Source organism: Lutra lutra, chromosome 16 (genome assembly GCF_902655055.1).
Source record: "Lutra lutra chromosome 16, mLutLut1.2, whole genome shotgun sequence".
NCBI lineage: Eukaryota > Metazoa > Chordata > Mammalia > Carnivora > Mustelidae > Lutra > Lutra lutra.
The window spans coordinates 53,395,841-53,416,816 of NC_062293.1; the positions used below are offsets into that span (position 1 = coordinate 53,395,841).

General features: G+C 48.1%; 1 protein-coding gene across 2 annotated transcripts in view; it reads right to left on the reverse strand.

Annotated features, from left to right (window-relative positions):
- Positions 1 to 20,976, reverse strand: part of LOC125087019 (protoheme IX farnesyltransferase, mitochondrial) — a 131,913-nt gene that overhangs the window by 25,739 nt on the left and 85,198 nt on the right. For both annotated transcript variants that reach the window (XM_047706842.1, XM_047706843.1), the window contains exon 5: positions 14,982 to 15,052. In XM_047706842.1, the coding sequence (XP_047562798.1) occupies positions 14,982 to 15,052 (71 nt within the window). The remainder of the gene's footprint in view (positions 1 to 14,981; positions 15,053 to 20,976) is intronic.

Sequence of the window (20,976 nt, forward strand, 5' to 3'; positions counted from 1 at the left end):
GGACTGGATCCTATGGTCCAGGACTGGAGCCTGTGGTCCAGGACCGGAGCCTGTGGTCCAGGACCGGATCCTATGGTCCAGGACTGGAGCCTGTGGTCCAGGACTGGAGCCTGTGGTTCAGGCCCAGAGCCTATGGTCCAGGACCGGAGCCTGTGGTCCAGGACCAGAGCCTGTGGTCCAGGACTGGAGCCTGTGGTCCAGGACCAGATCCTATGGTCTAGGCCCAGAGCCTGTGGTCCAGGGTACTGTCTGTAGACACCGGGACGTGTCACAGGGATCAGGCTGGCAAAGTAAAGGAGCAAATGGGGCCTCCCTGAAGAAACGCGAGTGGTGATGAACAGTGGGAATTGGTCCTCAGGTCTGACTGGCAGAGACCACGTGGGAATGCGCAAAAAAGCCCAGAAACCTGGGCTTTTCTATTTTTCAGTGTTGGCCACAGCAGAAATGCACAATAGGCCAAACAAAAAAATGTCTCTTCAGGATCTGGCCTGTTGGCTGCCGTTCAGCCCTCAGAGGCCCAGGTTAAAGGTCTCCGCTATGGAATACAGACGGCTCCACGGCCCTAAAGCTGACCACTCCTGTACTTTCTTCAGTCTCATGTGGCCATTTCTCTTCCAGCTTCTGAGATTCAGCCTCGGCATCCAGACAAGTCCTCCAAGCACGTTTCCCCGCAGCCTGCTGTCCTTCCTGCCCCTCGCCCCGGCCCTCGGGTGGTCTGCATGGCCTTGGCTCTCACAGCCGTCTCAGTCCTTCCCCAGACAGAGCTGCTGCCTTTCCCGCCCATCCCACCACATCCGAACTGCTCTGGTGTCTGCACTCTGGACCGTTCATCTTTCTGTTCCCCGTATCCAAGGCCAGTGTGTCCCAAATGCTGGCTGAGACAGACGTTCACAGGCCACGCACAAGAGGGAATAAACACCACCTTCAGACCACCCCCTGAGAACCACCAGTCAACGGGAATGATGGTCGTCATGCCAGATCTTTCCACCTCGTCTCATCTGAGAAGAGAGAGGGAAAGTGAGAGGATGTGAGACTCGCTGACTCCAGGCAATTCATACGAGGTGTTGGCTCCTAGGACTTACTGCTCAGGTGGGCACAAGGGATTAACTGGGCTACGAGGATGTGACTGTTAACACTTCATATTTTTATTTATGAGAACATCTGACTGCTTTTTGGTTATAAGATGAGACATGGGAACTAAAGAGCCCCCCCCCCATACCAGGGACAGCCGACGAGAAAATTTTCTGTTCGCAACTCATGACACTTCAAAATAACTGTAAATGCTTTCTTCTTCCTTCTGACAACGGGAGAAAGGAAAATTCACTTCCAGGAGACACCAGGGCTCCCCTCGTCCGCCCACTGCCACGGCGAAGCACACTGATGTGTATAAAACCTTTCTGTTTCCAGCGTGTGTGGTTCGTCATGGGGAATGATTTTTAGGACACGAGTCTCTACCTTAGCACCATGATTCTTAAGTTGAGACCAAATATGTTCCTCCCGCCACTTCAAACGACTGGCTAACACTAAAAAAAAAAAAAAAAAAAAAAGACTTTTCTATACTTATAAAATGTTTACGTTCTTACTACATTTGCAGGATATACGCACCCAGAGACTAATCATAACAATCCTCAGAAACTTCTACGGAGCGTTTGCCGGATCTGGGTACCCGTCTAAGGGACCAGCGGGCCTGGGTGATGAATGACAGTCACGGCTCCCCTGCAGCCGCAAAATGTTTACATTTGCTTAAGTGCTTACTGGTAAAACCTTCAGTAAATTTGAAAAATGTCTCCTGTAAATCCCTATAATGCTTAAGCTAAACCCCGCTCTTTAAGTTAATAATGCCAACTAAACAGTCCATTCATTTCACTTGGAAAACTCCATGGTTGTCATTGATTTAAACAGCAGGTACTGGCCGCGCCCGAACCCAAGTGTTTTCATTTGCCCTGTCTCAATAGCCTTTCCGTCTGCTCTTCGCCCTCTCTCTCTCCGGCTGGCAGCCCACACCTACGGCTTCCCAGTTACGGGTCACCCTCGCCCGATCCAATCTGCTGGACAGACGAATGTGGACACGCATTATTTCCCTGTCGGCATCACCACGCTGGAAAATGGCTAATTCCAGGAGAGGTCATGAAAATACACATATGTTTCAAAATGACAAGGAAGGAGGCCCGGCCCAGGCCCGCGTTCAGGGAGCTCTTTCGCCGCCCAGGCTGTCCTTACCCAGCCCTCCTTTTTCCTGACCTCCCAGAGCCCTTCTTGTTTGCCTGATTCCTTCGTTTCACTCAGTGTGTATTGGACGGCTGCCTACAAAGCGCTGTATGCATCTGGCTAATTTCTTCACCCAGATTATAAGCCTTTGGAGCATTATAAAAACAGAACTGCCAGTGCTGGTAGCATTATTGGTAATCAATAAATTCTTAATGAATTGGACAAAGGAATTATTTAATTCTAAAATACACAGAAGAAACGCTAGACCTTGGCATTCTTAAGAACGATTCGTTTTAGTTAGGACAGACCAGGAAAAAGTTATTACTTAACAAAAAAATACATGTTTAGGATACATTAGAAATTTAAGTCTGAGGGACCTCAAAATGGGTAAACATGGCAGATTAAAGGTGCCTGCAACCCTCTGTCTTCTCCGAAAATAAAGAGAACCTAAAGCAGAAATGGAACCTGAACAGACTCTAAAAAAGAACCTCGAACAGAAAACTCTGGCTTTGACAGAACCGGGGAACACTCCTACAACTGCCAAGCACACGGAGGACGGCGAGGAAGGACGCGTACGTCTCTGCAGGTGAGGCGAAACACGGAAAGAATCTGACATGAAGTGCGTACACTGGGTGGGGGGGGTGCATCACAGCTAGAAAGTGACAAAGCAGAATGAGTGCCTGAGACTCACATCTGGCCCACAGCAAGCTCAAGCTCAGTGGAAGAAGGAGACTGAGGTCCTCCGTGTGCATCCCTGCTCCCACCCTGAGCCACACACTTAGGGCCCCCCCTGCATCCCTTCCCTTGCTTCCAGGGGACTGGACCTGGGATGACTCATCTGACCCAAGCTGGGACAATCCTGTTTCCTCTCACAGGGCTCTACGACCAAGGCAGAGGACTCCGCCAGACCCGGGAGGCTAAGGCTGAGGCTGAGGCTGCCATTTTGATGCTGAGTCTGTTCAGGCAAAAGTGGGATCGGAAGAGCCAAGGTGCCGAGAGGACAATGAAGTTGAAGTACAGAGCAAAGCGGAGGTGGACAGGGAGGGAGGAAGAGAAAAACTAGAGGCAGCAGCTGATTCAGCAGACTTTTCTCCATGACAGAAGGACCAAATATGAAGTCAGAAGGAAGGGCCTCAATGGGGTGGTGGGTTTGGAAGAGGCCTGAGACGCCGGGGAGGGGCTGAGCCCAACACCTGTTCTCAGGCAAGCTAGGTCTTTGAGCTTGGAGACCACAGGTAGAAACAGGGTCCCCAGGGGCCTCAGGAGCCCCCAGCAACTGCCAAAACCAGGTGTCAGCTTCCCGTAGCTATTACCTGCTGTGCAAGAATGCTTGGTCCTCCTACACAGGACTGGCGTGCATCTTAGAAGGACGACGGGGGACATCTCCTTCTAACCTCCGCTCCTCCTCTGACCCTGTACCTCGGCCACCCTCAGAATACCAGATCCGTTTTCTCCAATGAGGACCAACGTTGCAGGTAGCCAGGCAGCTCCGGGGAGTGGAAGGAGCTCCAGGTGCAGGACACCCATGACAAGGAAGGGGGTGGAAGGGAGACAGGAGGCTCAGAGGCATCATGCTTCCTGGTTTTTCCTGTGACAAGTTCCTTACCAACACATGTCCCCAGATACCGGAGCTGTGGACTGCTCAGGCTGTGACGAGTCTGTGTTGACACTCAGCCCCAGGGGAACAGAGGTAGCTGGCTCCAAGCTGATGGGGGATAAACTGGGGTGAGGCGCCACTGGGACCCTCCGGAGCCATGGTCTCCACGCATCCTTGGACGCAAACGGAGATGCCGGAGCTCTCCAGCTAGCCAAAGGCACCAGGACTCCGCATTTAGCCACGAGCATCTGGGACGCTTCCTAAGGGACATGAGCTACAGTGTGCTCAGATTCGTCAAGTGGCCCCCAAGCCATTAAAGACTCTGATAAGTAATTCTGCCACAAAGGCCCAAGGGCAGAAGTAAAAAGCATGGAGAGCCACGGGGTCAAATGTTTCCAGAGGAATTGCACTTGATAAACAGAAGCTGCAGAAAGATGTTTCTGTGAATCACCTGCAATTATTATGGAGGCCACAGCATTCTCTAGAACAGTCAGAGTGAGCAAGCACTTCTCGTGGGCCTGCAAGGGGCTGAGATGGACTTAAACACGTCACCTTAATATTGGAAAAAAAAAAAAAAAGAGTCATCTTTCCATCCACTAGGAAAAACCGTATTTTCCCAACAGCTGATCAGGAAGACAGTCTTTCTTTTATTAACAGTGAGCGATACCTTCGATATACAGACTTGGCATTTTATGGAGGCACTAAGATGGAAAGGCTTTGAGAAGCAGACACGATTCAAGTGAACTTGATGGCAATGGCAGCCAGCCGCGTGTTGAACGGAGCGACAGCGGACGTGACCTCCGCCGCGACCGCCCCGGCCCACGCCGTCATCCATTCCCCTGGGCCCGTACCAGGCCTCCACTCACTCCTGGGACGCTCTGGGACATTCTGAAGTTCTTTTAAGCACATAAAGGTGATCACAGCGATCCCATTGTTAGGACGCATTCCCGGCGTCCCACTGCCCACAGGTTCAAGCCAGACTTCTCAGTATGCTGCTGCACTTCTGACCCCATCCCCTAGCATCCGCTTCTCCCTGACTGCCTGGGCTTCGCATCTGCCGCTCTCTGCATCCTTCCCCCTCAGGTCTCAACGCATCTGCCACTCCCTCAGGAACACAGTCTTTCTACTTCCCTTTCTCAAAGAGTCTCCACCAATTGCTCTGCATTACCTGTTTATTTTCGTGGCACAACTGATGGCCACCGAGAATGACCTTTTAAAATTTACTTGTTCCCTCCCCCCACAAAAAATTAAAAAAAAAATAATAAAAATAAATAAACAAAATTTATTTGTTCACGCTTTACTTTCTACCTCCCCCACCGGATGGTAACAAGGGCAGGAACCAAGTCATGTCAGCCATATCCCATCACTTAGCCGGAGCCTAACACCCAGACGTGCTCAGCACACGGCTGTAGGAAAGTCGTAACCACCACAGCGATGACCGCACAGTCATTCGCTGTCTGCTTTAGAAGGGTCGCGTTCTCATCCAACACTATGAGGTAAGGATGGTCTCCCCATTTTCCAGAAGAGGATACAGCAGTTTACGACCACGCCTGGACTCAAAATCTAGATTCCCCACCTGCTTCACAAGGCAGGGTGACCCCAACTTCTTACGCTCTGCAGTCTACAGCAATACGGGCCCCAGGGAAAAACCAAGTGCCCCGAAAATCCAGCTGTTCTGCACACAGTAAAATTCACACGTTTCAGGCGTGTGGTTAGATCTGACTTCTGAAAAAGATGTACAATTGTGTAAGCATCACCACGATCAAGATATAGAATATTTCTGTCCCCTCACAAAGTCCCTTCATGCTCTTCTGTACCCAATCCCCTTTTTTCCTCCCCCAATTCCTGGTCACCATTGATCTGATTTCTGTCCCTCAAGTTTTGGCTTTCCAAAACGTCATAAACATGGAATCATACAGTATGTAACCTCTGCTATCTTTCACTGACAATGCTTTGGAACTGTGTCCACGTCCTTGTACCTACACACGTTCACCAGCTGAGGGACAGTTAGGACGCTTTCAGTGATCATGAATCAAACTGTTACAAATATTCACGGACAGGGGCGCCTGGGTGGTTCAGTGGGTTAAGCCTCTGCCTTCAGCTCAGGTCATGATCTCAGGGTCCTGGGATCAAGCCCTGCATCGGGCTCTCTGCTCGGCAGGAGTTATTTCCCCCTCTCTCTCTGCCTGCTGCTCTGCCTACTTGTGATCTCTCTCTCTGTCAAATAAATAAATAAAATCTTTAAAAAAAAATATTCACGTACAGGTCTTGGGACACGTGTCTATGGACATGTGCTTCCAGAGACATGTAGGAGTGGGGTTATATGGCAAATCTTGTTTCGCTTTATAGGAATCTGCCAAACTGTTTTACAAAAAGTAACTGTACCCCTTTGTATTCATGCCAGAAACCCAGGAGGATGCCGATCATTCCACATCCTTGCTAGCACTTGGTATTACTGTTTTAAAAATGTTAACTGTTTTCATAGGTGTGTAGTGGTGTCTCATTGAGGTTTTCTTTTCTTTCTTTCTTTTTTTTTAAGATTTTATTTATTTACTAGAGAGAGAGAGAGAGAGAAAGCACCAGTCAGGGGAGAGGCAGAGAAGCAGACTCCCCGCTGAGCAGGGAGCCTGACATTGGACCCAATCCCAGCACTCTGGGATCATGACCTGAGCTGAAGGCAGAGGCTTAACTGACTCACTGTGGTTTTCATTTGCATTTCCCCTAATGATCAGTGATGTTGAAACCTTTTGTGTTTATCTGATATCTGTATGTCTTCTTTATTTTTTAAAATTTTATTTTTTATTTTAAAAAAGATTTTTCTTGAGGGGCGCCTGGGTGGCTCAGTGGGTTAAGCCTCTGCCTTGGGCTCAGGTCACGATCTCAGGGTCTGGGATGGAGCCCAGCATCAGGCTCTTTGCTCAGCGGGGAGCCTGCTTCTCTCTTTCTCTGCCTGCCTCTCTGCCTACTTGTGATCTTTCTCTGTCAAATAAATAAATAAAATCTTTAAAAAGATTTTACTTGAGAGAGAGCACAAAGAGAGGGAGAGGGAGAAGCAGATGCCCCACTGAGCAGGGAGTCCAACAAAGGACTCGATTCCAGGACCCTGGGATCCTGACCTGAGCTAAAGGCAGACACTTAACCGACTGAGCCACCCACGGATCCTGTACGTCTTCTTTAGGAGAGTGAGTGTTTTGTCCATGTTTTAACTGGGTTGCTTTCTTATGAGTGGGTTTTAGGGATTCTGTACGTATTCTGGACACAAGACCCTGATGAGCTCCATGCTTTGCAGTATTTTCTCCTACTCTGCGGCTGGTCTGGTCATTTTCAGAAGTGTTTCTGGAAAGGAGAAATTTTTATTTTGGTGAAGCCTAATTCACCGAACACTTCATCTACGGTTTGTGCTTTTTGCGTTTTGTGGAAGAGCTCTTTGCCCAGCTTTCTGTAGCCGGATTCTGTGTCCTGACCTGGCGTCTCGTCCCCCTGCGATATTCACTCACACATTCTCATAGTTTTTTTTGTAGACTCATCTGCATTTTCCATGTTGACCGTCACGCTGTCTGGAAGGAAGAGTTCATTTCTTCCTTCCCAAGACGTGGATGGGCCTGTTGTTTCTTTTCCTTGTCTTGCGCTCAGGAGCCCCAGCACAACACACAGCACAGACCCATCCCTACAGAAGAGCCCTCGCAATCCGGTGCGGCAGGCACGTTTTCTCGTTTTCTCAGCCTCCTTCCTGGCTTTGCTTCCTCACTACGCTCCTTCAAATCCTTCCCTCGGAGTCTGGCCAAGTCATTTCTTTTCGTCCTTAAACACATACTCTGCACTCCCTTCTTGGCACCTTCACTCCTCACGCTCATCTCACCTCGTATGACCTCCACTTCACTCTACGCCTGTCCCATCCGAACTTGGTCCACTGGTCACGGCCTACAGCCCACCCCACCGTCGCTCACGCTCCCTGCTCACCGGCTGCTCGAGCCTCCTCATCCCCCTGATGCCCTGTGCCAGGTATTTCTGACTCAGAGTCTTCGCTTCTGTATTTCCCGCACTTGGGAGGTCGCTTCTACTTCTCTAACGTCTGTCCATCCATCCGTCCAACCATTGGTGCCCCCACCCCTCAGTAAGCGTCAGCGATGTGCCCGGTGTGATAGCCGGAATGCAGGCTCGGTGATGCGAGGGATTCTTGCCTGCTTTGTTCCCTCCGGGGTCGCGGCACTAACAATAGTGCCGGGCACAGGGCAGGTGCCCGGCAAGTGGCTTCGCGTCAGTGATCGCGGGTGCAGGAGACGCCCAGGCGGAGGGCCCGGCCCTTGTCTCGGAAGAACACAACGTAGCAGAGCAGGAGGCAGAGGAAACCGCAAGCCACGTGCTACTACGTGCTGCAGAGGAGGCACGACCGCAGAGCAGCCGGGGCTCGGCGACCAAGCGTCTAAGCCCCATCGCTGCAGCGTGGGAGGGGCCGCGCCTTTCTGCGGAAGGAGCACCTGGCGCCACGCCCGCCGGGCCTGGAAGCGCAAGCAAGGTCCGCACACCTGGTGACACAGGTGACACCGGCAGCGGTTCCGTTCAGGCACAACCGAAGACAAAGGGGTGAGTGAGTAGAGGTGAACATCGCAAGGGGGTGAGGCTGCGAGGGCCGGAAGGCTCAGGCCGCAAAAGGCCTTCTAGGACGCAGTAAAGCACTGAAAACAAGTATTTCCTCTTAAATCTATTTAGAAGACTCCCAAAGGTGTTTTCTTTTCTTTTCTTTTCTTTTCTTTTAAAGATTTTATTTATTTATTTGACAGAGATCACAAGTAGGCAGAGAGGCAGGCGGAGAGAGAGAGAGGAGGAAGCAGGCTCCCTGCTGAGCAGAGAGATCATGACCTGAGATCATGACCTGAGCCGAAGGCAGAGGCTTTAACCCACTGAGTCACCCAGGTGCTCACGCCCAAAGGTTTTAAGGCAGAAACCGGTGGAATCGTTGAAGGGGAAGGTGCCGAAGACACCCGGAAAGAGCGGCTGGAGACCAGCTGAGGCGCGGTTCTGGGGCGCGGTTCTAAGGCGCGGGGCGAGCCGGGGATGCTCTGCCCAGTGCGGTGGGGCGAGAGGGCAGACTCCAGGGTGCTGCTGGGCGCTGGAAAGACACAGTCTCGCCCACGGTCGGATGAAGGGGGCGGGACGGAAAGTCTAGAGTGACCTACAGGCGCCTGACTCTGGAATGTGAGCCAGCGTGGGGGAGGCAGTGACGTCCTGGGATACACACTTCCGGAAGCTGAGACGCCTCTGGAAGCACCCCAAAAGAGATGTTCAAAGGGTCTCCATCCAGAAGAGCAGTCTGGCCCAGAGGTATAGACAGTGTAGAGTGCAGTGTCTGCCAAGAATGAGATCAGAAGGAGGCTAGCGACCACCAAAGAAGGTGCGGACAGAGGAGGAAGGAACGGAAAGAACTTGGAAAAGAACAGGCTGGGTCAGCTCGTGCCCATCCTCTGGGTCTCGGCTTCAAGACCTCACCCCTCCGCTGAGTCCACCCCGGACCTCCGCTGTCTGTGTCGGGTTCTCCTCTTTGTGCTGCCCCATCCCCCGGCATGTCCCTTCTGCCGCACTGACCACGGCATCCCCGGGTCCGGCATGGAGCTTGGCTGGCAGGTGCATTCACAGCTACATTTACGGAGTAAACTGAATGCACGGCAACATTTCGTGTCCTTGACAAGCTCGGCCGGCTACCTCCTTGATGCCGTCCTAAGAGAATGGAGAGCCGGTTATCCACCTCTTAGTAGCCCTGGCAACTGGCACACTCCTCTCCTGGGATGACCTTCTCTTACAAACGTGTCCTGACGGTGGTAAGCAAGAAGGAAGGATTCGGAAATGCCACCGCTGGGTGGGCGTACCAACACTGGCACAGCCACGGAAACACGTACAAGCTGCCACTTTCTGAGTTCTCTCCCTTTCCAAGTGTTTTGCCTCTTTCTCCCTAACCCTAGAAACTAATCTAAATTTCTTCTTTATGTTGTTGCCTGATAAGTACTGGAATATTTCTATTTTATTGTATTTATTTATTCTTTGGGGAATATTTATATTTTAAAGCAACTTTTGGAAAGAGGTGAAATTTCTACAAATGACTCCTTTTTTTCCTTGAGTTTTAAACCTTCTTCCCAACAATGCACATGTATTTGCATGATTTTATGGATCTTATTACCACCCGCACGGCAATGCTGCAAGGTTGGAACGGCAATCCTAGGGGAGGGGGAGGTGGTGGGGAAAGGTTGATCCAGTGACTTGCCTAAGCTTTGAGTCTGTTAGGTACCATTTTTCACTAGACTCTGACCATAGGAAGAACATCTGAAGATGGAAATGCCTTCTATTATACAGATTTTTAAAAAATTGCTGGTTAATGTTCTCCAATCACCAAGTTAAAACTTGGATCACACTGGATCTGACTTTCCAATAGGAAGATTAACTTCTCTTGACATTAACCTTCATTATGTGACTTGTGGATTTGACTCCTTGGGTGAGTTGACCTGCCCTTTAGTGGGAGTTCTGGACGTGCGATGTGAAGTCTGCGCTCTGTTCTCTGCCAGAGAATCAAAAGGGAGCTCTAAGCCCAACTCCCTCCTGACAAGTCATTCAGAACTGTGACATTTTTGTCAGAAATGTCCAGGCCATGGGGCGTCTGAGTGGCTCAGTGGGTTAGGTCTCTGCCTTCAGCTCAGCATGATCCCAGGGTCCTGGGATTAAGCCCCGACTCGGGCTCTCTGCTCAGCGGGGAGCTTGCTTCTCCCTTTCTCTCTGCCTGCCTCTCTGCCTACTTGTGATCTCTGTCAAATAAATAAATAAAATCTTAAAAAAAAAAAATACCCAGACCAGTTTGTTGACCTTATTCATCTTCTCTAATTCATAAGCAAATGTAAAGACACAGAGTGTCATCTTAAAAAGCTATTTGGGGGGCACCTGGGTGGCTCAGTGGGTTAAAGCCTCTGCCTTCAGCTCAGGTCATGGTCCCAAGGTCCTGGTATCGAGCCCTGCATCAGGCTCTCTGCTCATCGGAGAGCCTGCTTCCTCCTCTCTCTCTGCCTACTTGTGATCTCTGTCTGTCAAATAAATAAATAAAATCTTAAAAAAAAAAAGAAAAAAGAAAAAAAAAAGCTATTTGGAAGGGTATGTGGTATGGTGGGTACCTATAAACTGATTTAGAACATACGTTCCAGTTAAGTGTTTTTTTTTTTTTCCTCCTCTAGTCAAAAAAAAAAAAAAAAAAAAAAAAGGCAATTGGAATTTATAGGAAGTAAACTTAAAAAATAAGGGAATCCCATTCTACCAGGTGACAGAGAGTCATCGTTCAGCCTGGACGTTACTGAGAGTGAGAGTGGGATGCCTTCAGCAATCCTACTGGGAACCAGCACTGTCCTGGGCAAACCGGGACGAACGGCCACTCCACCTCTAGCCCACTGTACAACCGTGTCCTGCGGCGGAGGACACTCCCCACACTGCCCGACACACAGCTGATATCGGCACCCTCTCTCCTCTCTCTTTCATGGGCTCCGTTGAACCCCTGGAGCAGGGACACCTGAGTGGCTTGGTCGGCTGCGCGTCCAACTCTTGGTTTTGCTCAGGTCATGCTCTCAGGGTCCTGGGATCGGGCCCCGCGTCAGGCTCCACGCTCAGCAGAGCATCTGCCTGGGATCTTCTTGCTCCCTTTCCTTCTCCCCCTGCTCTCTTTCTCTCCCTCACATAAAAAAATAAATAAATCTTTCATCCCTGGATCAAGGTGAACCATCAGAGATGCCCCTTAGCCCAACATGTCTGGCCACGAGCTTCTTCCACACAATATGCTTCAAGGTCATTCACTCTAAGCGGTTCTCAGCCGGAGCTGATCTTCAGGATCTCCCCCGGCGCTTGCACGGAGAGATGCCTCAGAAAAGGATTTGCCTCCTCCATGGACATCACACAGGACACTCTTCTAAGATCATCACCAAGTGTCCCGTTGTATTTTTTAAGAACGGAGAGGCAGAAGTTGCATCTCCCTAGAGTGGTGTTTTCTTCTCAAGGACAAAGAGACTTTCAGAGACAGTTATGTGTAGCTGTTAGGGACTCGGGGCAGGGAGTCCAATGGAGTAGGCCAAATTTCTTTGTATTATTCTGCTACTTCTTTGTATTACTTGGATCCCCTACGTACTGGGAGCATTCAACAGCATCTATCTTATGGTGCTGTGGGGGAATTAAGTATCAATAAGGCACGCAGTGCTTACCTTTATGGTAGAGCTGTGATATCACCAGGAATGCAGAATGAAATCCACAGTTCAACCTTATCAACTATGTGAACTGGAGACGCTTTCCTTCTCTTACCACTTATCCCGTATTCTATTTTCTTTAACCCTGACTTTCTTTACACATTTCTCTGCTTTGCTAAAACACAGTCTTACGATACCTTTAATCCTGGAATAAAGACTAAATTAAACAAGCAAAACTGCACTATCTTCTGGATCAGCGCCATAAAGCATTCAGCGCCCACCTACGCTGCCATGTTTTTCTGGAAGAAACGAAGAAAAGTTCAGAGAACGGCAGCCACACGTGTGCACAACTGTACTAATTTTCCAGGTTCTCAAAAAAAAAAAAAAAAAAAAAAACAAACCACCCCCTTGGGACGCCTGGGTGGCTCAGTTGGTTAAGCAGCTGCCTTCGGCTCAGGTCATGATCCCAGCATCCTGGGATCGAGTCCCACATCGGGCTCCTTGCTCATCGGGGAGCCTGCTTCTCCCTCTGCCTCTGCCTGCCATTCTGTCTGCCTGTGCTTGCTCTCTCTCCCTCTCTCTCTCTGACAAATAAATAAATAAAATCTTTAAAAAAAAAAAACAAAAAACACCCCAAAACCAGAACAACTACTCCAAGCATACGTTTCTTTCTTTAAGTCTATTTCTTTAACTCCTTAGAATATAATTTTATTTATGCCAGTAAAAATTTTCAAAATAAACTGCAATTGGGGCGCCTGGGAGGCTCAGTGGGTTAAAGCCTCTGCCTTCGGCTCAGGTCATATCTCAAGGTCCTGGGATCGAGCCCCGCATTGGGCTCTCCGCTCAGCGGGGAGCCTGCTTCCCCCTCTCTCTCTGCCTGCCTCTCTGCCTATTTGTGATCTCTGTCTGTCAAATAAATAAATAGAATCTTTAAAAAAAAACAAACAAAAATTGCAATTACTTAAAAAAAAATTAACACAATATATATTTTTTCCCGTAAATGCTCGTAGCATTTCTTCAGAATGGAGAGAGGCCAAGCTAGGTACTAAGACAGAAACAGCTGTCATCAGCAAAGACGTCCCAGGACTTCCTTCCCAGACCCATTAATGATGTCAGGAACTGACACTTCACAAGCCCAGCTGCAAAGTCTGTGAAGTGGGACAGATTCAGTAAGGCAGGTCAGCCCCAGTCAAATGGGGCAGGGAATACCAAACAGAGAATTTCAAAATAAACTGGCTGGGCTTTACACTTAAATGCCTAAGGGCCATTGTGAACGTCAGAACCAGCAAAGCTGAGAAATGGATGCTAACGGGTGGTCTGGAAGACTTTCTATACCCCCCAACAGCCACCCACTAGATTTGCATAGTAGTTAGTCATTTACTAGGTTATAATAAACCCTATGTGGCGAGATATAAATCCCCAGTTTTAAAACTATGATTCTCAGGGCAAGATTTCTTCTCCCCAGACTCAGAATGGCTCCTTGGACCTGTTTCATAAAATACATCCCAGCGCTTCACCTAAGTTGGAGTCCTTTCTTCGGCCCTATCACTTGCCCTTTCAGAGGCTTCTTTAGGTAGCAATTAAGGTTTATTATCGTAGATGAGATTCTGCCCGGGTCATCTTGCAAACAAAAGAAGACGGTACTGGTTTAACAAGACTAATAATTGTGCAGTAGCCTCTCTCCTGTGAAGGACGGCGTTGCCAATGCCAACCGTCAAGGCCATGTGCGCCCCTCCCTGGATGCATGGGTCAATGTGGCTTTCATGGGTGCAGGAAAGGACCACACTGGGCAGAGGAAGAGGAGATGTGGACAGTGGCAGGCCTTTATCTGATTGTCATTAGATGCCCGAAGGCCACTTGCTGGGCTTGCCCCACATTCCCCTGGTTCTTGGGGAAAGCGAGATTTCCCTGCAGGAGGACGTAAGCACGTCCCTGTGATCTGACCAGCAGCACGGGCAGCTTCTAGCCTTTGAGATGGGTCCCAGAGCTTGCATTTGCTCTTCTAGAACAACCCAGATAAAAGCACTTTGGACACTTTAAATGCAAACGCAGCAGATGGCTTTACTTATATCTCAAAAAAGTTAATCGAGTTATCAGTGGCTATGCGATTTCTTCTGTTCTGTGTTTTCTTTGCTCTTTGCGACATAATGGTATTCTAAATTCACCGAAGAACTGAAAGGCTCCCAACAGCTAATATTAAAAATCATCTTTACACAGACTTCTGACTGTACCCACATGTGTTTCTTTTATGGTTTTACTGAATGTGTTGACTACTTGATCCACAAGTTACCCTGATATATTTAAAGCTCCATGAGGGCACTGCCTGTGGAAAAGGAGAAGATTCGCTGATTTAGAATTGTCAGTAAAACCATTTGTTTCTTTTTATCCTTCTTGGCTTACGATATCCACTGAATTTGAAAAAAAAAATTTAAATGCCAGTTTCAAGGTCTCCAGGAAGTAAAATGTTTAATTATTAACCATTAGTGATATTAAAATATTTATATGCCTTTTAGTTCTACTTAATTGAATTTGGTAGAAAGGAGAGTAATGGGGGCAGTGCTTTCCTCGGCAGATAACAGCATTATCAGTTTGTCTGAAAAGGTAAGGCTTCAGACAGATCTTTCTTCCGAGACCCTGTATGGATTTGTCTGAAATCATTTGTGTTAATGGAGTGTTTTCATCTTCAGCCACTACAAGTGAAACAAGTCCGCGTTTCAAAATGGAATTTCATAAAGAAATTCATTGCATGAGTTACTCCCACAACAGAACGGCAAATTTTAGATCCATTTTGAGGGCTCTGTAGTACATTTTGGGGAGAGTTGAAAAGTACCATGCACCCAAATCAATGCGCCCCTTGGGGAGGGGTGTTATTTTCAGCTCACAACTCAAGGCAAAAGACTGGGACGTGATTCAGGATGAACGAGCCAAGGAATGTTCTAGAAGGCGCATGAGACTTCTATTCAAGATTTTACCTGATCTGTCCACGAACCAGAGGTCTGTTCTTTGTCCTATTCATGTTTGAATCAAACGGCACCTCGAAAAACTGCAAAAAGATTGAAAAAAAGAGAGAAGACGTTACCTATACATGAAACAATTCTCCTCTTCTGCTTCAGTTCTATACTTTTGTCCACAGTAAATGTCATTTTAATTTTGATCATACAGACTTATATTCTTCTTACTTGGAGGAAAATTCTCAGGGAGAGACATATTTAAAATTTTTACGTAAAAGGGGGGCACCTGGGTTGCTCAGCCAGTTAAGCATCTGCCTTCAGCTCAAGTCATGACCCCAGGGTCCCGAGACCCAGCCCCCCGTTGGGCTCCCTGCCCAGCAGGAAGCCTGCTTCTCCCTCTGCCTCTCGTCCCACTCATGCTTGCTCTCTGTTTCAAATAAATAAATTTTAAAAAAATTTTATTTGAGAGAGACAGAGAGAGCACAAGCAGGGAGAGTGAGAAAGAGAAGCAGATTCCCTGCTGAGCAGGGTGCCTGATGCAGGGCTCGATCCCAGGACCCCAGGAACATGACCCGAGCCGAAAGTAGACGCCCAACTGACTGCACCACTCAGGAGTCCCTCAAATAAATAAAATCTTAAAAAAATTTATAAGCTTTAGTTGTCCAGAATATGCATGGTTTCACTTTGATCCACTCTGAAAACCAGTTAGGTATACAGCTGCTTCCTTCAGAGGAAGCTAATTGTTGCAGGAGTAAAGTTTTCACGCTCTAGACGATTTCAGAACCTTGTACACATCCCCAAGCCTGTGACTCAACCACTGGAAATGGGACACTAAAGTCAAGAACCAGGGCTGAGGTAATGAGAACCCACATGAAACTGTACACAGCCAACAAGGTGACACTGTGACTGGCGTCACCACCCCTCTCTGCCCAGGGCAGCTCCCCCTTTACACCTGTGATCCCAGCATCATTAACAGCAACCCTTCTCGCTCTCAAAGCAGCCCAATCTGGCGATACACTGGTATGGTGACCCTAACAATGAGGTTCTGCCTCTGCTTTCCAGAAATTCATACTGTAACACAGGGGTCGGCAAGCTCATGAGCCACATCCAGCTGCCTGCTCCTGCTTTGGTATGGCTCACAAGACGATAATTTTGTTTTTTAAATGACTGAAAAAATATATACAAAGCAGAAGAATATTCTGTGACATGTGCAAATGATAGGAGAGTCAGATTTCAGTGTCCATTAGTAGAGCTGTGTGGGAACTCACCCACACTCGCTGTCTTGCTATGGCTGCCCTCACACCCCAGAGGCTGGGTCAGGTAGTTGCAACACAGAGAGCATAGCCCACAAGACCTAAAATATTAACTCTATGGCCATTTACCGAGAAAGGTCTACTGACCTATAATCTAACGGAGAGACCAGGATACAGATGATTATGATAATGTGCAGAGTACAGTGGAAGAGAGAGCTGTGCTAACACAGGCGCTGAACCAGCCAGGGAGGCAAGCAGGGCAGGGCACACATCTTTCCAACCCTCTTAAACAGACTTCAAAACTCAGCAGGAGTCAGATGCTTTAAGCGGACTGGAGGGAAGCAAAGAGGAGTCTAGAATGCAAGAAGAAACATACAGAAAGAAAGGCACAGGGTGGGCGGCAGCAGAAATTTCATGATATACTCGAGTAGCTAGAAAGAGTTCAGGATAGCCCAGAGGATAAAGGTCCTCCCAGGCTCTGCAGGGAGAGATGACGGTGACGTTTCAGCTTTGCCAATGACGAGTGGCTATGGGACACTGTCTGATAGCCACTTTCCTCATCTGTGAAATGAGGGGTAGTAACACGCAACTTGCAAGGTTAATGTGAGGATTAATAAGGTACTGATACACAGCGTCGTGCTTGGCATGGACCAGGTACTTAATAATGACTCCTTTTTTTTTTTTAAAGATTTATTTATTTATTTGACAGGAGATCACAAGCTGGCAGAGAGGCAGGCAGAGAGGAGGAAGCAGGCTCCCTGCTGAGCAGAGAGCCCCATGCGGGGCTCGATCCCAGGACTCTGAGATCATGACCTGAGCCGAAGGCAGCGGCTTAACCCACTGAGCCACCCAGGCGCCCCATAATGACTCCTTTAACTATTACCATCAGTGTCATGGGACAGATGCAGAGGACGTGCCAGAGGCAGGGGAAGAGCCAGATCGTGGAGACCTTCACACACCACGCTAACACGTAGGAGATGCATTTTGGGCAGGTCACTAGGACTGCCGCTTGGAAGACAGTTTTGGCTGAAATGGCCCAGGTGACAGAGGTTGAGGGCCTAACACGGCTGTGGCCGTGGAGATGGGAGAGAAATCAACATCCTGCTTCACCCTCTAGCCCAAGGGCCTTTTCAAGTGCACACAGTTTCACAAAGGGGACCTGCCATTTATATTCCTACTAGCAACATCTAAGAGCTCCACTTCCAGACCCTTCTAGAACTCAGTTCTGGGTCATCTCCGGTGGCAAGGAACTACAACCGTCTGAGGGGTTCGCCAAGGACAAAGGGAATATGGAATGGCTGGCAGGAAAAGGTAGTTACAAATACCAGTTGTGGCCCGGTGACTAAGGGGCAGAAACAAGGAAGCCAAATACTTTTATTTTCATATGATCGTTATGTATATAAACTAAAGTTTTTATTCCCCTCTCCCATTCTCCTAGCACTGAATGTATGCTAAACAGTATTTCATCTCGTGTCTCAGAATTTAGGCTGCTCAACATCAAGGGGGACTATGACCCAGCTTGAAGAGGAAGGAACATCACCCAAAGACTCAGAAAGGGGCTGGTGAATTTTGGATTAGCGGATGTTGGGTTGTAAGAGGGATCATTTCATTGGCATAAACTCAATTTTGCGATTGCCTTCTTTGCAAGCCAATTTTGACCGAAAGGTGTGTCTGAGCGCTAGCTGAGCCGACAAGGGACGAACCGTGATGCCTGTTGGGTCTATGCTGTGCCAACTCAGCTAACCAGAAGCCAACCTGCCCCACACTCCCGTGCCTGCACAGCTGGACGTTTAGGGGAGTCACAGAGCTGGCCCGGGGCTTGGGAGGTGGAGCTGAAGTCGCAGCTGTGCTCAACTCCACAGCAGAGGGTCTGCTGGTCGCCCTGGTGGCCTGGAGGAGCACGGCGGCTGCAGCTCCTGACAGCTCCCTGGGCTGCAGCCAGTCCCCGAGCTTGTCCACCTCTCATTCAGACCGGGCCAAGGCTGTGCGCTGCTGCACGGAGAAATGTACCCACTCTTCGGCGGTGGGCTTGGAAGCAGCTAGAGACGGACACGTGCTCCGGTTTGCTCTGAGGAGTTTCGGCTCAGCCTTGCGGATCTCAGGTGGCTCCCTACCCTTACTTTCCTGACAGTCCTCCTTATCTCAGCCCAGCACCAAACAGCTTCTCTCCCAGGACCGCATCGGCTTGATCCCCCATAATACAATCCTTACATCACTCACAGTGGTTCTGACATTCCTTTTTTTTTTTTTTTAATTTTTATTTATTTATTTATTTGATAGACAGAGATCACAAGTAGGCAGAGAGGCAGACAGAGAGAGAGAGAGAGAGAGAGGAGGAAGCAGGCTCCCCGTTGAGCAGAGAGCCCGATGCGGGGCTGGATCCAAGGACCCTGGGATCATGACCTGAGCTGAAGGCAGAGGCTTTAACCCACTGAGCCACCCCAGGCACCCCTCTGTTTTTTTTTTTTTTTTAATTTTTTTTTAAAAGATTTTATTTATTTATTTGTCAGAGAGAGAGAGAGAGAGAGCGAGCACAGGCAGACAGAGTGGCAGGCAGAGGCAGAGGGAGAAGCAGGCTCCCCACAGAACAAGGAGTCCAATGTGGGACTCGATCCCAGGATGCTGGGATCATGACCTGAGCCGAAGGCAGCTGCTTAACCAACTGAGCCACCCAGGTGTCCCTGTTTTTTTTTTTTTTAATTTTAATTCTCTTATCATCATATTTGCATTTTAATTTTTAAATTTATTTTTTATTAAAAAATTTTTTAATCATGTTTAGTTTTATCACGTTTAGTTAGCCATAGTTGGTTTTTGATGTAGCGCTCAACGATTCATTACTTGTGTACGACACCCAGTGCTCATCACAACATGTGCCCTTCTTAGTACCCATCATCTGGTTGTCCTGTCTCCCCACCCCGCTTCCTTCTGTAACCCTCAGTTTGTTTCCCAGAGTCCAGAGTCTCTCATGGTTCGTCTCCCTCTCTGATTTCTTCCCATTCCATTTTCCCTCCCTTCCCCTGTGCTCTGATCAAACCGCAATATGGGTTTCTTCTCTGTTACTGTCAACAGGGTCACTATTTAAAAGAGTTTGGCTTTTTAATATTTTCATCTTATCTAGAGTTCTGAGTGACAGGTTTCCTGAGACACATGTATTTATAATTCCTTTTTTTTTTTCAGATTTTTATTCATTTATTTATTTGTCAGAGACAGAGAGAAAGAGAGCAAGCACAAGCAGGGGGAGCTGCAGACGGAGGGAGAAGGAGGCTCCCTGCTGAGTAAGGACCCAGATGTGGAACTTAATCCCAGGACCCTGGGATCATGACCTGAGCTGAAGGCAGACTCCAACTGACTGAGCCACCCAGGCATCTGCATTTATAACGCTTTTATTTTATAACTGCATTTATAACTCTTAATGTTAAAGAGAGCTATGCAAATATGCACAAGAAATTTATTCAATGAACCATCAGGGCAAATGAATATGTACATCTGTAGATTGTATTACATTCATTTTCCAATGATTTATAAGTGTTAAAGAATTCTTTGCCCCCGAAAGTCTATATTCTTTATTGAACTTGTTCAAGTTACATGTAATTAGAATGTTCTGTCTGTTTAAATTCCCTCCCTAACCCCGCCATTCAAACACATTCTATAGGTATTTGAGATAATCTTTCCTTCATAACCTATTAATTTAATTTCACAGGAGTGTTGAGGACTCCAATTACAAACCATGTTATTCAAATACTGGTAAGGTGTTATCTAATGGAACACAGAAACTCTTACATAAATAACTATTTTGGCAGTTCTCAAGTCTTAGTTCAGGAACAGTAGGAGTGATTTCATCTGGATGAAGAAAGGATACTCGCTTGTCAATGTTTCTGGCAGGTCTGCCATCCACAAATGGGAACTGAGGTCTAGAACCAGCACAAACGGGCAATCCAGTGGGAGCGTGCCAGAACGTGAGAGGAGCGTTCCACGAGGGCTTACATTTAGCAGGATGGCAATTGCTGGGTAGAAAGACCGTGGGGACCATGTGAACCAAGGCCAATGGCTCCCTTCAATGAGTGCTCAACGATCCTTCCTAGCCCCAAGGGACCAGAGCTCATTATGCCACTTTATTCCATTTTTCATGCATTTTCTACAGTGCCTTTCAGTTAGGTTTAGTGCTTTCATTTAGATATTTAAAGCATATTTCCAAAACATAAAGCATAGGATAGTCAGATGAGAAATTCAGAGGCTGTAGAACATCCAGCGGGCTTAATTTACTCACATTTCGTTCCTGTGCTTTGTAAGTTTTTCATAACGTTCTTATGACTTCAGTTGGCTCCAACGACTTCTGAACAGTGAAGTGAAACTCTTGCAACTTGTGTTAAAACCAAATACAAATCCAGTATTGCCAACCCTTCCAATATACCATTCTGCTGTTCCCCTTTTCCATATGCCCTGACTACTTGGGATATTGACAGAAGTGATATACGCTGTAGTGAACACAGTCTGGACAGCTGCTCAGGCCACACTGCTTCTCTTGGGGGCCAGGCTAATGTCTCACCTGCTTTTGGAAGGCTCGGATCACTGGGTCTCAAATGTCAGTCTAACCCAGCATCCACACCTGGACACAGCAGTTGGCTTACTGAGCGGGTATCTGATTCGAACTGGGCAGCTAAGAATCTTTCCTTGCATTTTACAAACCAAAGCCAGGGAAAATATGCCCTCCCTTCCTTTCAGTTGTTTGTGGCCACGGACTAGGATAAAGGGAAGTGGAGAAG